The 18,219-nt window shown below is 45.0% G+C and overlaps 1 protein-coding gene across 3 annotated transcripts in view; it reads right to left on the reverse strand.

The window, feature by feature from the left end:
* The window catches only part of LOC126458160 (sodium-independent sulfate anion transporter-like), a 212,469-nt gene that overhangs the window by 101,012 nt on the left and 93,238 nt on the right, over nucleotides 1-18,219 (reverse strand). The window contains exon 1 of one of the 3 annotated variants that reach the window (XM_050095026.1): nucleotides 16,459-16,614. The exons of the other annotated variants lie outside the window; for them this stretch is intronic. Within the exon in view, the coding sequence (XP_049950983.1) occupies nucleotides 16,459-16,516 (58 nt within the window). The 5' untranslated portion in view covers nucleotides 16,517-16,614. Of the gene's footprint in view, nucleotides 1-16,458; nucleotides 16,615-18,219 lie in introns of those variants that run through there. 3 annotated transcript variants of the gene reach the window in all.

The following is an 18,219-nucleotide window of genomic DNA, read 5'->3' on the forward strand; positions in this document are numbered from 1 at the left end:
ACATGTGCCCAAAGCGCAAACACCTAAAACAGCGCATAGGAGGCGGGACGTAAGGTCGCACGTCGCACCGGTAGCACATCACCTTTACCTTCTCCGGGAGAACGTCCCCCTCGAAGGCGAGGATAAAGGCCCCGGTGTCGATGCGACGGTCTTTGGGGCCGCGCTGGATTCGCCGGACGAAATGCACGCCGCGGCGCTCCAGGTTGGCCCTGAGCTCCTCATCAGATTGTAGCAGGAGGTCACAATGAAAAATAACCCCCTGCGTCCTATTTAGTGCCAGATGTGGGACAATGGAGACTGGGATGTCCCCTAGGCGGTCGCACGCCTGGAGTGCCGCCGATTGTGTGGCAGAGGTGGTCTTGATAAGAACGGACCCCGATCGCATCTTGCTGAGAGCCTCGATTTCCCCGAAGACGTCCTCAATGTGCTGAACAAAGAACATGGGCTTGGAGGTGGCGAACGTCCCCCCATCTGTTCGAGAACAGACCAAATAGCGGGGGAAGTACTTCGCCCCAAGCCGGCGGGCCTGCCCCTCCTCCCATGGAGTGGCCAAGGGGGAAAGGGCAGGAGAACCAGAACTAGAAACGGTACCTTTTCTTTTGGAAGACTCGGCCGCAGAGCGACCTGATACGTGTTGACGTTTCATGTGCGAAACGTCCGCCCCGATACCACCCACTCCGACCAGGGGCTCTCCCCACGGGCGCCACCCAGCCGCAGCAAGGGCCACCTGGCAGGATGACCATTGCCGGGAGTCCTGATGCCCCAAGGAGACGGGCATCTACTCCTTGGCCAACGTGGGGAGGGTGCAGCTCAGGTATCGGCAGTACGATCCCTGTGTTGTCAGGGGGCTACAACCTAGAGGGTACATGATGACCCCACCACAACGGGCTGGCTACCGTGCTGGATTTCTGGTGCCATGGAAAGTCCATCATGATCGCTGGTGCAGATGGAGATGCACTATGGGCGTAACTTGGACAACCCATCAGGCGTTTAGGCCCAATTTGAGGAATAATGGGTATGGTGACAACGCCGGTGCAATGCTGAGTGCCAAGGTCTTAGTGCACTTAGGACCAGTGGTACACCATGTAAGGTGTCCTTCCCCAAAAGGCTCGTACTTCTGTAGAATTTTGAAAAATGGAGGTCAAACCCCAAGGGGGACCATCACATTAAGGCCAAAACATTGGAGACTCCTTTTAGTCGCCTCTTACGACAGGCAGGAATACCGCGGGCCTAGTCTTACCCCCGAACCCGCAGGGGGGAAGATTTTAGGAGGTATCGCACGACTTTTGTCTCTTCAAAGTATATTCTAAACAGTGAAGCAGCGTCGGATACGTATTATTTATTCTCGAACATACAGTTAAGGTACGCTTACTTGCTTACCATGATGTGACTTTTCCGTCTTCTACAGTTATTCATGTGTCAGATCTATGTGCGTGGGGACTTCAGAAAGTAAGTCACCCAAGTCGTCTTAACACTAAGACATTGCGCAACAAGACCGGTGCATTCTCAGAGGAGATTACTTTTCCCGTGTTTTTTACAGATACAGTTTTGCTACGGTCCGAATAATAGGTGAATCTCAGTGTATGAGTGGAATGGCGCGGCAACTGGGAACTTAATTCAAAGTTGAAGTTCGCTGCACGGTGCGATTCTTGTGGGCAAAACGTTTAAATTGCACACAGATTCCCCGTGAAATTCTGGCCGCTTATGGACAAAATGCAGTTACACACAGTCACCGCGAAATTATGGCGGTTTATTGATCAGCTGCAAAGCCGAGTCCAGCTGAAATGAAACGGTGCGAGCCAGGGGCGCCGACTCCTTGGATCCTCTGCCGCTTGCGCACCCTCTCGTCCGCCCCCCCCCCCCCCCCCCCACCCACCCACCCAGCAATTCTTTTCGGGTGCTCAGCATCCTCCCAAAATGGCGAAGGAAGGTAAAGAAAATATTAAAAAAATAGAAAAGTCTGTAAAAATTTCAGAGCAGGCAATTATGCCAATTTCGACGTCGTGCTCTGGTTTGGCCCAGGCAAGCACGGCGTAGTGCTTCTCAGCCTAAAGAAACAACTGACTAGTATTCAGCGCTACTTTCTAGAGAAAATGTCGCTAGTGCTTTTTAACGTTCCTTTGCGTCGACAGATGTTTATGCCCTCAGTGCCGTTCTTTGTAGAGCAGTAAGTTTTACAAGCTGCGGCATGGTCGCGGATTTAAACAGTAATCCAGGATGAGTTGAACGAAATTCATTCTGCAGTAATTTTAGTTTACATTTTTCTTATTGCGTAGCACATTATCATTGCAGTTACAATTTGTTTTGCTTATTCCTTTCTTGTACTTTGTTTTTGTATTTGACAAATTCATTGTTCGCTTGTCAATGAAGAAAAGTGATTCGGCAACGACATAATGTAGATATTGCTACAGGTGGCTCCAATTCAGCTGCTGTATTGAATGAAACAAAGAAAAGTGCTCACGTAAATGGTGGCCATTCTTTTCAAAAGGGGATGAAAGAGAAATGTAAGTGGATGTTATACAACTTGAAGTTTGGTAAACTGTTTTGTTTTGCACGTAAGGAAATGAGTTCCTCTTGTGTGCCTTTTGCACAGAACAAGATGAAGATGTTACAAAAGCATTCGTTGAAAACTGCTATGACTCACTTCAAAGAAACAAACATTTCTTCTTTCCAAAACTGAAGGATGCAGTTATGTAATATAATTTTGGAAGGATGTCTCTGAGCCAGAAAGATTAACTTTGCACGGAAATAGATTATGACGATGTTAGATGTGTGTAAATCCAAAAATTGTTTAGTTGGAAGTACGAAAGACTCAGTGCACTTCTTTTGCTCAAAGATGCACGTCGGCGAATTGATTCCCGAGAGGATGAAACTGATATTGCGTTAACTATACCGGTTTCGATATGCACAGAAGATTTTCCTTCTCCGCCCTTAGAAGATTAAAAGTTCACATGCTCAAGACCATGACGCAGGATAAATTGAACGACAACGCAATCATGTAGGTCTATAAACAAGAAGCCCTAAACTTGAACCTTGACTCTGTGGGGAACATTTTCACAAAACAATTCACTGTTCGTAGGAACACACTCGTCGTGAGTGAGATTTAGAAATTACAAAAACATTTGAAAAAATAATACCACTCTGTGCGGACTGTGGATAAATTTTTATATTAATTGGTCAGCGCGGTGCAAGAACACAATAAAAAATAGTTTGGTTACTTTCCTAATTAGTGCTTCTTCAAAAATACATGGAACTGGATTTTCAGGTGGGTTGGTTTTCAGCATTAGTGAACTGTTATCTAGAGCTCCCATATTGATTTCAGAAGTGTTATAAGCATGCTCCTGTATAACACGAGTTGTAGTAAACATGTAGCGTCTCACAGCTGAAACGGATTGTCGCTGTCCTACAGAAATATAACGTTCATCAGTATCAGAATAAAATAGGTACCGCTTTTCCCAGTAGTAAACCACAATTCGTCGCGAGCAGGCACGGTATTCGGCTGTTACGTCACTTTGCCTTGCAATATAGCCTCCGATCGCGGCCCAAGTCAACGATGAAATTGGATTGTTAGGAACAGGAGGCTGCTTGTAGTTATATAACGAAACTGGTTGCCGAAACGCAGGCTAACAAATACATGCGTACTGGCGATCCATTCCCTCTTCTGCCGGAGATAGCAGACTCCAGTCTGCCTATGAAAACAGATTCTATCATCGCAGTTTAAGTAACTTGATAAAGACGCATGTTATCAATAAAAGAGATAATTATCATTGCCGGCCGAAGTGGCCGTGCGGTTAAAGGCGCTGCAGTCTGGAACCGCAAGACCGCTACGGTCGTAGGTTCGAATCCTGCCTCGGGCATGGATGTGTGTGATGTCCCTAGGTAAGTTAGGTTTAAGTAGTTCTAAGTTCTAGGGGACTGATGACCTCAGCAGTTGAGTCCCATAGTGGTCAGAGCCATAATTATCATTCAGGATGCTCCCATGGTAACTTACTTTTCACCACGCGCTTCCACCGACTCACCGACCGGCCATCCCGCCGTCATTTCCCTAAATCACTAAGGCAAATACCGAGATAGTTCCTTCGGAGAGGCATGGACGTACTCCTTCCTTCCTTGTGCTCTGCCTCTGATGACCTCGTTTCGACTGGACGTTACACTATAATCCGCTTCCCAGTGGCGCTGTTCCCACCACATAACCCGAGGAAGAACCCCTGGTAGCAGTATTCGGAACTTATCGGTACACGTGTGTGACAATGAACGTTTTTAGTCAGGCATGGTGGCATGCTGAGAAGGCAGAAGGCGACCAGTTAAGTCGGGTGCTCGCGATAAGGAAGAAATACGGAGCCAGGTCTCGGTCAGGGAAAATGTTGAATTGTCAGCACTTATTCCTTGAATATATTGTTTTCTGCGAAGACCATCAAGTGTCAACAAAATGACTCAAGTAACTGCCAAAATATGTACAGAAACTACTGTGGGAAAAATATGGAATTACTATAATGTACGCAGCAAGACGCTCAGGTATTCGAAATAGCGCACTACCGCCGGATGCTAAATATTTACTCTTAATCTCACGATAAGGTATGCTTACTTGCTGATCATGATGTGACTTCTCACTCTTCAGCAGTTTATTCATGCTCCAGATCTATGTACACAGAGACTTCAGTAAGTAACTTACACAAGTCGTCTCACGCAAAGATAATTGCGCAACGATACTGGCGCGTTCTCAGAGGAGAGGACATTCACGGTGCTGTCTACACTGTTCTGCTGCGGTACGGACAATAGGTGCAGCACATTGTGCGAGTCGTATGGCGTGTGCCGGCCGCGGTGGCCGTGCGGTTCTAGGCGCTCCAGTCCGGAGCCGCGCTGCTGCTACGGTCGTAGGTTCGAATCCTGCCTCGGGTATGGGTGTGTGTGATGTCCTTAGGTTAGTTAGGTTTAAGTAGTTCTAAGTTCTAGGGGACTGATGACCACAGCAGTTGAGTCCCATAGTGCTCAGAGCCATTTGATGAACCATTTGAGCCACTAATCTGGGACTCTCAAATAACTCCTGCGTTCGGTTATAAAAAGGAGGTTTTCCGCACGTATGGGGAAACTCCTTTTTACAAGTGAACGTGACACTGATCTTTGTCAGTGTTCAGCTAACCGTGACCACCAGAAGATCGTTGACAAGACTCCAGCAGAGGTGTCGATTCTTCGATAGTGCAGAAAAATGTTGTTGTCGTTGTTGTTGTTGTTGTCTTCAGTCCTGAGACTGTCTGATGCAACTCTCGATGCTACTCTATCCTGTGCAAGCTTCTTCATCTCCCAGTACCTACTGCAACCTACACCCTTCTGAATCTGCTTAGTGTATTCATCTCTTGGTCTCCCTCTACGATTTTTACCCTCCACGCTGCTCTCCAATACTAAACTGGTGATCCCTTGATGCCTCAGTACATGTCCTACCAACCGATCCCTTCTTCTAGTCAAGTTGTGCCACAAACTTCTCTTCTCCCCAATTCTATTCAATACCTCCTCATTAGTTATGTGATCTACCCATCTAATCTTCAGCATTCTTCTGTAGCACCACATTTCGAAAGCTTCTATTCTCTTCTAGTCCAAACTATTTATCGTCCATGTTTCACTTCAAAAAATGGTTCAAATGACTCTGAGCACTATGCGACTTAACTTCTGAGGTCATCAGTCCCCTAGAACTTAGAACTAATTAAACCTAACTAACCTAAGGACATCACACACACCCATGCCCGAGGCAGGATTCGAACCTGCGACCGTAGCGGTCTGTTTCACTTCCGTACATGGCTACTCTCCATACAAATACTTTCAGAAATGACTCAATGTTAACAAATTTCTCTTCTTCAGAAACGCTTTCCTTGCCATTGCCAGCCTACATTTTATATCCTATCTACTTCGACCATCAGTTATTTTGCTCCACAAATAGCAAAACTCCTTTTCTACTTTAAGTGTCTCATTTCCTAATCTAATTCCCTCAGCATCACCCGACTTAATTCGACTACATTCCATTATCCTCGTTTTGCTTTTGTTGATGTTCATCTTATATCCTCCTTTCAAGACGCTATCCATTCCATTCAGCTGCTCTTCCAAGTCCTTTGCTGTCTCTGACAGAATTACAATGTCATCGGCGAACCTCAAAGTTTTTATTTCTTCTCCATGGATTTTAATACCTACTCCGAATTTTTCTTTTGTTTCCTTTACTGCTTGCTCAGTATACAGATTGAATAACATCGGGGAGAGGCTACAACCCTGTCTTACTCCCTTCCCAATAACTGCTTCCCTTTCATGTCCCTCGACTCTTATAACTGCCATCTGGTTTCTGTACAAATTATAAATAGCCTTTCGCTCCCTGTATTTTACCCCTGCCACCTTTAGAATTTGAAAGAGAGTATTCCAGTCAACATTGTCAAAAGCTTTCTCTAAGTCTACAAATGCTAGAAACGTAGGTTTGCCTTTCCTTGATCTTTCTTCTAAGATAAGTCGTAAGGTCATCTCATCGGTCTCATCGGATTAAGGAAGGATGGGGATGGAAGTCTGCCGTGCCCTTTCAGAGGAACCATCCCGGCATTTGCCTGGAGTGATTTAGGGAAATCACGGAAAACCTAAATCAGGATGGCCGGACGCGGGATTGAACCGTCGTCCTCACGAATGCGACGTAAGGTCAGTATTGCCTCACGTGTTCCAACATTTCTACGGAATCCAAACTGATCTTCCCCGAGGTCGGCTTCTACTACTTTTTCCATTCGTCTGTAAAGAATTCGTGTTAGTATTTTGCAGCTGTGGCTTATGAAACTGATTGTTCGGTAATTTTCACATGTCTACACCTGCTTTCTTTGGGATTGGAATTATTATATTCTTCTTGAAGTCTGAGGGTATTTCGCCTGTTTCATACATCTTGCTCACCAGATGGTAGAGTTTTGCCAGGACTGGCAATCCCAAGGCCGTCAGTAGTTCCAATGGAATGTTGTCTACTCCGGGGCCCTTGTTTCGACTCAGGTCTTTCAGTGCTCTGTCAAACTCTTCACGCAGTATCGTATCTCCCATTTCATCTTCATCTACATCCTCTTCCATTTCTACAATATTGTCCTCAAGTACATCGCCCTTGTATAGACCCTCTATATACTCCTTCCACCTTTCCGCTTTACCTTCTTTGCTTAGAACTGGGTTTCCATCTGAGCTCTTGATGTTCATACAAGTGGTTCTCTTTTCTCCAAAGGTCTCTTTAATTTTCCTGTAGGCAGTATCTATCTTACCCCTATTGAGATAAGCCTCTACGTCCTTAAAAAATGGCTCTGAGGACTATGGGACTCAACTGCTGAAGTCATTAGTCCCCTAGAACTTAGAACTAGTTAAACCTAACTAACCTAAGGACATCACAAACATCCATGCCCGAGGCAGGATTCGAACCTGCGACCGTAGCGGTCTTGCGGTTCCAGACTGCAGCGCCTTTAACCGCACGGCCACTTCGGCCGGCTCTACATCCTTACATTTGTCCTCTAGCCATCCCTGCTTAGCCATTTTGCACTTCCTGTCGATCTCATTTTTGAGATGTTTGTATTCCTTTTTGCCTGCTTCATTTACTGCATTTTTATATTTTCTCCTTTCATCAGTTAAATTCAATATTTCTTCTGTTACCCAAGGATTTCTACTAGCCCTCGTCTTTTTACCTACTTGATCCTCTGCTGCCTTTGCTACTTCATCCCTCAAAGCTACCCATTCTTCTTCTACTGTATTTCTTTCCCCCATTCCTGTCAATAGTTCCCTTATGCTCTCCCTGAAACTCTGTACAACCTCTGGTTCTTTCAATTTATCCAGGTACCATCTCCTTAAGTTCCCACCTTTTTGCAGTTTCTTCAGTTTTAATCTACAGGTCATAAGCAATAGAGTGTGGTCAGAGTCCACATCTGCCCCTGGAAATGTCTTACAATTTAAAACCTGGTTCCTAAATCTCTGTCTTACCATTATATAATCTATCTGATACCTTTTAGTATCTCCAGGGTTCTTCCATGTATACAACCTTCTTTCATGATTCTTAAACCAAGTGTTAGTTATGATTATGTTGTGCTCTGTGCAAAATTCTACCGGGCGACTTCCTCTTTCATTTCTTAGCCCCAATCCATATTCACCTACTACGTTTCCTTCTCTCCCTTTTCCTACTACCGAATTCCATTCACCAATGACTATTAAATTTTCGTCACCCTTCACTATCTGAATAATTTCTTTTATTTCATCATACATTTGTTCAATTTCTTCGTCATCTGCAGAGCTAGTTGGCATATAAACTTGTACTACTGTAGTAGGTGTTGGCTTCGTATCTATCTTGGCCACAATAATGCGTTCACTATGCTGTTTGTAGTAGCTTACCCGCATTCCTATTTCCTATTCATTATTAAACCTACTCCTGCATTACCCCTATTTGGTTTTGTGTTTATAACCCTGTAGGCACCTGACCAGAAGTCTTGTTCCTCCTGCCACCGAACTTCACTAATTCCCACTATATCTAACTTTAACCTATCCATTTCCCTTTTTAAATTTTCTAACCTACCTGCCCGATTAAGTGATCTGACATTCCACGCTCCGATCCGTAGAACGCCAGTTTTCTTTCTCCTGATAACGACATCCTCTTGAGTATTCCCCGCCCGGAGATCCGAATGGGGGACTATTTTACCTCCGGAATATTTTACCCAAGAGGACGCCATCATCATTTAATCATACAGTAAAGCTGCATGCCCTCGGGAAAAATTACGGCCGTAGTTTCCCCTTGCTTTCAGCCGTTCGCAGTACCAGCACAGCAAGGCCGTTTTGGTTATTGTTACAAGGCCAGATCAGTCAATGTGTTCTGTATTTGTGCATAAAGATGGTTAACTTGCGAAATGGCGATATATCATATCTGCAAGTCTTACTACAAGAGCGATGTTCTCCTATGAAGTATCTTATTCATAATAACTTTGGAACAATGAGTCCAACCGTCCCAACTCTAATATATTTGTAAAAAAAAACGTCATATAAAAGACAGCGTATGCTGTACGTCGCAGAGGAGTTCATTAACAATGAAGACAGTATTTCAGTTTTTTTGGCAATAGAGTGAAGTCATCATATTGCCAAATAAATAAATACTTAATTGTGGATTCGGGGTTACACATGTATATACATTAGTTTTCAGAATAAATGAAAAATATGAGCCATTTTAAGGCCCTCTTAAACGAATCGGACCCCCTCTTCCTCTTTGAAAAACTCCTGTCTACGTCCTAGCGGCTACCTGTTGGTTTTTGTGATTTTGCTTAGAGAATGCGGTACCCACACAACAGATTTTTGAACCTTCCCCAGTGCATGTTAATGTCACTCGATGATGGAATGATTACAGTTGATCACATATGCCAGTTCTCGAATACACCGACACGGTTAAACGATCTTCATCGAACCTCAAAGGTCTTGTTGAACGTGGGGAGTCACGAATGTCAAAACAATCCTCAAAACCAGAAAATCATTTTCTTGCCGTGCTCTGTAGCATGTCCAAAGGCATTATCCCCAAACACGGCGTAAATGTTTCTGTCTTCGCTGCTGCCACCTCTCTATTGAAATCAAACAGAAGATATGTCCATTATTGCTCCACTTGGCAGTCCAGTTTCTAGCGTCCACAGCTCCTCTCACTATCTCCAAATGACAGTGTGTAAACTCAAAGAGCAACATTGAACTACAAATGAACAATGACAATCGATAAATAAACCCATAGCAACCGGAATACCAACATGTAAAACAAAAACGCAAGGAACTTACGCATCAAACTAATACAGAGTTTTAACTATTTTATTGTTTTTTTTTTTTAACTGTAAAGTTGTAGTTTTGCGGAACTATGCATGTCCATTCCTATCTATTGCTTCCACCTTTAAACAGCATTTCAACTGCTATACATAACAGAACTATTGCAGAACAGCAGGATCCTGTCCCAAATGAATGTCCTGAACGAGCCGACTCGCGCCGTTAAGCATCAGGGTCTGTTGGCGGACGTCAGTTGTCACAGTCAACGAGTTTCCGGTTCTCGTTTCGTGCAGTTTTCTGCTAATGATAGCTACGTTCTAGATGTGTCTGGGCCACCTTGACAACGTTCACCGCTGTTTCCGCATTCAGCATTTCAGCCAACTATTGTGCCGCTGAAATTAAGGAAAGAAGTACTTTGTTACATATCAGTTAACAGGGTCATTTAGACTACAGCGAAACGTTAGATACAATCACAAACTCTCATCTCTCGAAGCGAATTAATTCGTAGCGCAGTTAGAGTGGATGACAAGGAATCTTTCCAATGAAATGCTGAATTGTGTTCCAGCAAGAGTAACATTAGTTTGGATTATTAACCCGAAGGCTACTTTGATCATGTCTCCTCTACTGTAAATTCCCAGCTGTCATCGACCACAACTTCTACATCCTCAATCAGTTGCTGCCAACCTTTCTTAGATCATTACCCTCCGAGTGTAATCAGACATTAGCTAGTACCTCGTCCTCGATCCCGCCCTGGCATCTGTTGGCCGCACCCCCCCCCCTCCTCCGCCCCTCCCCCACATTACCACTGAATTTGGTTTGTTGGTTGGTTTGTTTCTTTGTTTAAAAGAGGGGGGAAGGGACCAAACTACGAGGTCATCGGTCCCTTGTTCCTAATAAAACAATGCCACAAGTGTAAGAATAAAACGGTCGACACATATAACACAAAACTAAAAGAAAGGAAAAACCACAAGAACGAAGGAAGGGCAATGAACACGAAAAGGAACAAAAGAGGACAAGAAAGCAACAGAGAGACACTAGAAACAGAAAAGAGTAAAACAAGAAAGCAGATTGCAGTGGCTGGCCGACCACGAGAATAAAAAGGAAAAGCCAGCCACTCTGCAACACATTAAAACCTCCACCCTAAAAGCACTACGGTGGAGGACACAGTGGGACAAATGACATGCGCTAAAACCTAGATAGAAGTATAAAACCCACTCTCTCTGATAAAATGTAAAACTAAAGCTGCTGCTGAGGCATCGTCGCCCAACACCGAAGGTGGGAACGTTAAAAGTCCGCCGAAGAGCAGCTAAAAGTGGGCAGTCCAGCAAGAGGTGGACGACTGTCATTTGGGGGCCACGGTGACACAGACGTAGGTCCTCGCATCGGAGTAGGTAACCATGCGTTAGCCATGTATGGTCAATGCGAAGCCGGCAGAGGACAAATGATTCCCTGTGAGAGGACCGCATGGAAGACTTTCACACACTCGTCGTCTCCTTAATAACACGCAACTTCTTGAGGGTACTGTTATGCCAGTCCGTCTCCCAAAGCCTGAAAACCCTGCGGCCCATCTCCAGAAACGGTTTTCGCGTCGCCTGTTTGGTCAGCCTGTTGGCTAGTTCGTTGCCTGGGATTCCGACGTGTCCTGGTGTCCACACAAACACCACTGACCGTTCCAGGGCACAGATGGACTCCTGGATGGACGGTATCAGGATGGTGAGACTAGCACTGGCTGACAGCTTGTAGGCTGCTCAGTGACTCAGTACACAGGAGAAATGGCGCGCCAGGGCATGAGCGGATGTGCACAGGAGCACGAGATATGGCTGCCAAATGGTTCAAATGGCTCTGAGCACTACGGGACTTAACTGCTGAGGTCATCAGTCCCCTAGAACTTAGAACTTCTTAAACCTAACTAACCTAAGGACGTCACACACATCCATGCCCGAGGCAGGATTCGAACCTGCGGCCGTAGCGGTCGCGCGGTTCCACACTGTACCTATGGCCGCGAGCTCTGCAGTGAAAACACTGCAGCCATCTGGCAAGGAGTGCTGTTCAATATGTTCTCCATGAACATACGCAAAGCCTATGTGACCATCAGCCATCAAGCCGTCGGTGTAAACCACGTCAGAGCCCCGGAACACGTCAAGAATCGAGAGGAAGCGACAGCGGAGAGCGGAGGAGTCAACGGAGTCGGCGTACGTGAACGGACCGCAAGTAGAGGTGGTGAAGGGAAGGACTCCAATGCGGAGAGGAGGGACCGCACGCGAACCACAATCGTTAGCCCCGACCTGGGCCCGTGTAAAAGGTGCCAGTGGCCAAACATATTCCACGACGGTGGATTGTGTTAAAGCCGCGTAACATAGACGGACGTACAGATGAATAAACGAAGCACCCATAGTCTAGTTTCACACGGACAAGGGATCAGTATAAACGGACGAGAGTAGCCCGATTCGTTCCGCAGGAAGAACCGCTTAGGACACATTGTCGATGCTCCAACACTACAGACGATCGAGACATTGTTGACCATGGCGAACCTGGAGACAAGTCCGTGGACAACTGCGATAGATTACGCAGTTGGGTTGTTTGGGGGAGGAGACCAGACAGCGAGGTCATCGGTCTCATCGGATTAGAGACGGATGGGGAAGGAAGTCGCCCGTGCCCTTACAAAGGAACCGTCCCGGCATTTACCTGGAGCGATTTAGGGAAATCACGGAAAACCTAAATCAGGATGGCCGGACGCGGGATTCTACGGTCGTCCTCCCGAATGCGTGTCCAGTGTGTTAGCCATTGCGCCACCTCGCTCGGTACTATAGATCTCACAGTCGTTGACGGAAAGGGAGCCGAAGATGCCTGACGAGAGACAGTCCGTAATAGAGTTAACGGCTGTAGCAAAGAGGACGACGCTCAGGAGGGAGCCTTGAGGCAAACCTGTTCTCCTGGAGGGGTGTCCGTCAAGGCCGAACACACACGTACCGTGAAAACTCTGTCTTTTAAAAAATCCTGAAGGAAATGGGTCAGATGGCCTCGGAAGCCCATCATGTATAGAGCACGGAGGATAGCAGTCCTATAGCAGGTGTCGTAGGCTTTCTCCAAATCAGAAAACACAGCGACAATATGGTCTTTCAGCGCAAAACCGTTCATGACTTGGGTTGACAAGGTGACGAGACGGTCAACTGCAGGATGGCGCGCACTAAATCCACATTGCGCAGTGGTTAGTATATTGCAGAACTCGAACCACCATACCAACCGGCCCTAACCATACGTTCCATACTTTGCAAACAAAGCTGATGAGGGAAATTAGGCGGTAGCTAGGAGAAAGGTGTTTGTCCTTACCGGGCTTAGGTATGGATGTGACACCAGCCTGACTCCAGCGTCTGAGAAACGTGCCACCTGTCCAAATGCGATTGTTCGTACGAAGGAGAAAGTGCTTGCCCGCGAGAGAGACGTGCTATAACGTCACTCCTTCCTGGTGCTTTTATTTCAGGTAGGAAGTTGTTGGCACTGAATTATAAGTAGAGACGAAATGGAACCGCTGGTAACGTTCTAACTGCCTGTCTCATTATTGTTGCTGCTGCTGCTGCTGCTGCTGCCGTCGTCTTCTTCTTCTTCTTCTTCTTCTCCTTCTCCTTCAGTGCAGAGTCTAGTTTGCCGCAGCTATCCACAGTAGTCTGTCCAGCATCCCTCTTCATCTCCTCATAATAGCGCAGCTTACATCTGTTTGAACCCCTGTACTGTAGCGAAGCCTTGGCTTAGCTCTACAATTTTTTTAACCTCCAGAATTGCCCTCATTAGCCAACTGACTATCCCTCGGTGCCTCAGATTGTCTTATTTACCGATCGGTTATTTTGAATCTTTAGTTCCTTATTTCAAAGTACTCAGTTCAGGAACATATGTGTCATGCGTATAGTAACAGTAAGTATGTAAGCTGATATTGTTTGTGACAGAATGTACATGCTATGTTGTTACTAAATGTTTGTAATAAAATTATTGGATATATACAGTATATCTGAAGCCCACGATCTTTCATAACATCGAAAATATACTCAAAGACAAAAAGGAAAAAGAAAACAGAAGGAAACAGGACGCGCCACGGAAGATTTATCCTAATGGGACGGAAATATGTAAATGTGATGAAGATGCACAAACAAACAAATGATTACAACGTCAGAAAAATTGGAAGATTTATTCATGGTAAAGAGCTTCACAACTTGAGCAACTCAGCGGCGCGTTGGTCCAACTCTGACCTTTATGCATGCAGTTAGTCGACTTGGCATTGAGTGACAGGATTGTTGGATATCCGTGGCGTCTCCAGACACGTCTTCGGCCTGGAATCTCATGGACTTAAGAAGAATTGTCTTCAGTGGTGACTCCCGCTTCTAACTGAGCCCAGATGACCAGCGAAAACGAGTCTGGAGGCGTCCCGCACAGCAGTGGGACACCAACCTGGGTGTCGCTGGCCATGCTGGTATGGGGTGCCATTTATTTTCATAGCATGACGGTTTGTTTATCATCCGTGGCACCTTTACAGCACAGCGGTACGTCGACGATATTCCACGCCCCCTTTTGTTGCCCTTCATGGCAAGATATCTTGGGCTTACATTTCAGCAAGATGATGCCTGCCCGCACATGGCGAGAGTTTCTACCGCTTGTGTTCGTGACTGCCAAAACCTATCTTGATCACCAAGGCTGCCGGATCTCACCCCAGTTGAGAACATTGGAGAATTACGAGCAAGGCCCTCCAATCACCTTGGAATTTCGACGACCTAACACGCCAATTGGACAGAATTGGGCACGATATCTTTGAGGGGGACATCCAACAACTGTCACTCAATGCCAAGGCGAACAGCTGCCATCATAAGGGCTAAAGATGAACCAACGCGCTATTGACTTGCTCAGTTTGTGACTCTCTCTCTCTTCAATAAATCATGTAATTTTTCTGAAATTGTAATAATCTGTTTGCCTATATATGTAAATCACATCTACCGATTTCCATCCCGTTCGGATAATTTCTTCGTAGTGCGTCGTTTTTTGTATTAGAGTGTATTTTATTAGACCTGCCACGTTTAAATGATAAAAAGCAGTTATGTCGCATGACTGTTGTTGATAGCAAAGCAGCACCAACAGCTGTGTAAACACGGAAGCGGAGCCCGCCCAGCTCTAGGACACAAAATTCTAACGTCATTAGATGCACCGCTGTAGTAACACCTGTGTATCACAGCTGCCATACCCATCGCAGTGCCGATGAGCCTTTTATTGTTAAATCGACGTCTTTTGAGAGTACTGGGGATAATACAATGTTTCACGTAACACAGATAAAGCAGTTACGAGGGAGGACATAACTGAACTTTGGTACATGGGCAGCTTCGTGCTACCTTGGCGGTCCTAAAACAAGGGTTTTTGTTTTCGACTTAGTAATCTTACCGGCACTGACCACAAGCGAGCGTTACGTAACGTAATGAAGAGACGGCGCGAGAATTCGAAATTCCAAGCCGGCCGAAAGGGTCACGAGTTTTCAAATATGTTACTCAAAGTGGATATTTCAAAATATAGCACCTGACAAAAATCGACGCCACACGTTTCGTTCTCTTACCACGACGTCTCACACGAAAGTAAGGCTTTCGCGTTTGACGTGCGTTCAGTCGACGTTACATTGGTTGCGTTCCCGTTTGAAAACCGAGAAAATTTGCTGAATAATTGATAAAATAGAGTCGTTTCTTGAGAAGTAGGCTTAAAACTCGTGTATCCTTAGTTTAGATTTGTGGGTTTCATCGAATTTTCACCGACGTAGAGTGAGTGTTTAAAAAAAAATATATATGATTTACGAAACCCTAACATCTGTGTTTAACAGCAGATTTCCACTGACTTACTGATCTGCCACGATGACAGTAAACACAAATGAAGTTCAGAGGGCGTCTTGATGTCCAGTCTGAGGGTACAACGGTTAAGAGCCTGAGTTTCTCTTGCGGGATAGTACGCATCGTGACGGAAAACAGGATTTGTATTCTACCATCGTGTACCCTTAATACAGGCTTCTACAATGCAATATTATAACCATCACGCTGTTATATTTATTTATCTTCATCTTTCCAAAAATAAGGAGTTGTGTCCGAGGTGAAAATGCAGTTCGCTTATCTTCAGTACAGGTTAGAGATTAGACAAGAGGCGTGGAAATAGATGCTAGGATCAAGGAAATAAAAATCAACGTGGAGAGAAGATGCGAAATCCAATTAAACTTTGTTTGAACACGGACAAGGCGAATCACACACAAAATGTTTCATATCTGGATTATACCATTTAGCATTTGTACCTGTCAGAAAACGTCTTCAACTTGTGACAGGCAACCACGGCAAAAAGAATTTTCAGCGTGAAAAGAGAAGTTCGTATCTTTATGAGCTTTTCTACGAAAACTACTTCGCTATATCAACAATATTTACGTAGCTTTTTTGCTTTTCCTGCTAGTTTTGAATTGTCTAATAACTGACATCATCAATGCAGTCTCAAACTTGTGTAATGCACTTTAGAGTAAACCGTAAGTGTACGTCCGTCGCTCAACTGCATAGGAAGAGTCGTGCTAACATATTATTACGTAACATGTTCACAACTGAGGTTATGCGGCGCGCTTCGAGGAGGTTAGTATTAATTAAATCATGAGAACAGTGCCGGTTCGCGATGCGCTGAAAAATATGTTGCGCTTACCTATCGCTTCCTCGGCGTAATCGAACGTCTGTACGGCACGGAAGACGTGTCTGCCCATACCCGGTGATGCTGCTGACTTTGAGAATGGCAAACTACTGGGAAGCGCCGAAACGTGTCGTCAGAGTAACAGGACGCCGCGCCGGTGAAAGCCGAGCAGAGGACGCCGGGTTACTGCGTGTGGCTCCGCCGCGTTCCGTCCTACCATTGGCGGACGGGCAGCGTAAAGAAATGACTGACGAGGCGCGCACCGGACCACCAGCTGCCGGGCATTCTAGCGAACCACGCTGCACGCTCATTCCGGCCTTCGTTAATTCTAGGCCTAACGCTGACGCTGTAACTTCTGCTCCTCCAATTGTTTTCATTCCTGCGCGCTAACAGCATGCAATGAAACGGCAAACTACAATCTTTTGAATTGCTTGCCCTCTAGTAATTGTATTTGCGAAAATACTAGCACGTCAGTTTTCGACTAAAACTGCATTTTTATATGTTATAATATTATTTAAACAAGCCTCACCGTTCAGGACATAAAATGAAAAAAGGCCGAACCCAATCATAACACTAAATTATATATAACTTGGGATCTATAAATGTTATTTGATTTTTACGATCTCACTTCTTCCATTCGAGCGAAGGTAAGACGCGGAATTTGCATTCGCAATGAGATGAGATTAAATCCCCATCTGGGCAATCACCTTGAGATTTATCACCTTTAGATTTATCACCTTTTTCCAAAACCACGTAGGATAAATGCGAGGATGTTATCTTTGAAAATGCTACGTCCGACTTTTTCACATCATTCTCAGGAAAACTACTATTGCTTCTCTATGATGTCGTAGCTTCTAATGAGATAAACTCAAATCTCCCACTTTTCTTTGATTTCCTCACATGGTCTATTAGCGAGACATCGTTATTTGAGGACAAACAACAACAACACTAAGGAGGCAAAACAATAACTAATCCGGAAAATATTTGTGTTTCCAGCGCAGCAAACCAACACAGCTGTCGTCGACGTCATTAGAGACTGAACGCTATGTCGACATGTTTTGGAAGCATGTGGTTTTTGCGTGTTTTAATTAAGCCCAGAATTCGCAAAAAAGTGATTTACAGAAATCCGGAAAACATTATTCAGAAGTTTGAAGCCTGCCCTTCTGAATACGAGTGGAATATCTTAAGCGAGATGCTGCCTCGCTAGTTATATTACTGGAAACATAAAACCTGTTGGTGTCCTTGCTTTCAAGGCATGTTTCATTCATTGCTTGTTACCGCCAATCGATTCTTTCCTACGATTTCATCATTTGATCCTTTCCTACGATTTTCAATTAACCGAGGTTCACAGCTACAACGAATGAGAGCTCTTTGGAACTGTATTTTCCGTTGTGCCACGCCGATATCAATTAACGTCCGGTCGTAATCCGTAAGTCGATCGCGATGCTAGTTGGTAACATACGTAATTTAAAAGTTGTGGTGTGCTCCCATATAAACGGTGCTAATGGAACAGGCTGCTATTAACAACTACCATATTCCACTCAGAAGGTCAGTAACTGTTAACACTCGTCAAATACAACATGTGCATCTCATAATGCGTTGAAAGGTCCCCTAAGACAAATATTGTATGACAGCACAACAATACAAATAAAACAAATTGCGGCAGATGGGATGCAATCGTCCAAATGGTCCGTTTCTCTCTTGTCGTCTTCCCCCATACGAGTTTCTTTTCTCTCTTGGTTTGAACTCAAGAAACAACATTTACTAAACTTTGCG

The sequence above is a fragment of the Schistocerca serialis genome, chromosome 2, assembly GCF_023864345.2.
Source record: "Schistocerca serialis cubense isolate TAMUIC-IGC-003099 chromosome 2, iqSchSeri2.2, whole genome shotgun sequence".
In the NCBI taxonomy this organism is placed as follows: domain Eukaryota; kingdom Metazoa; phylum Arthropoda; class Insecta; order Orthoptera; family Acrididae; genus Schistocerca; species Schistocerca serialis.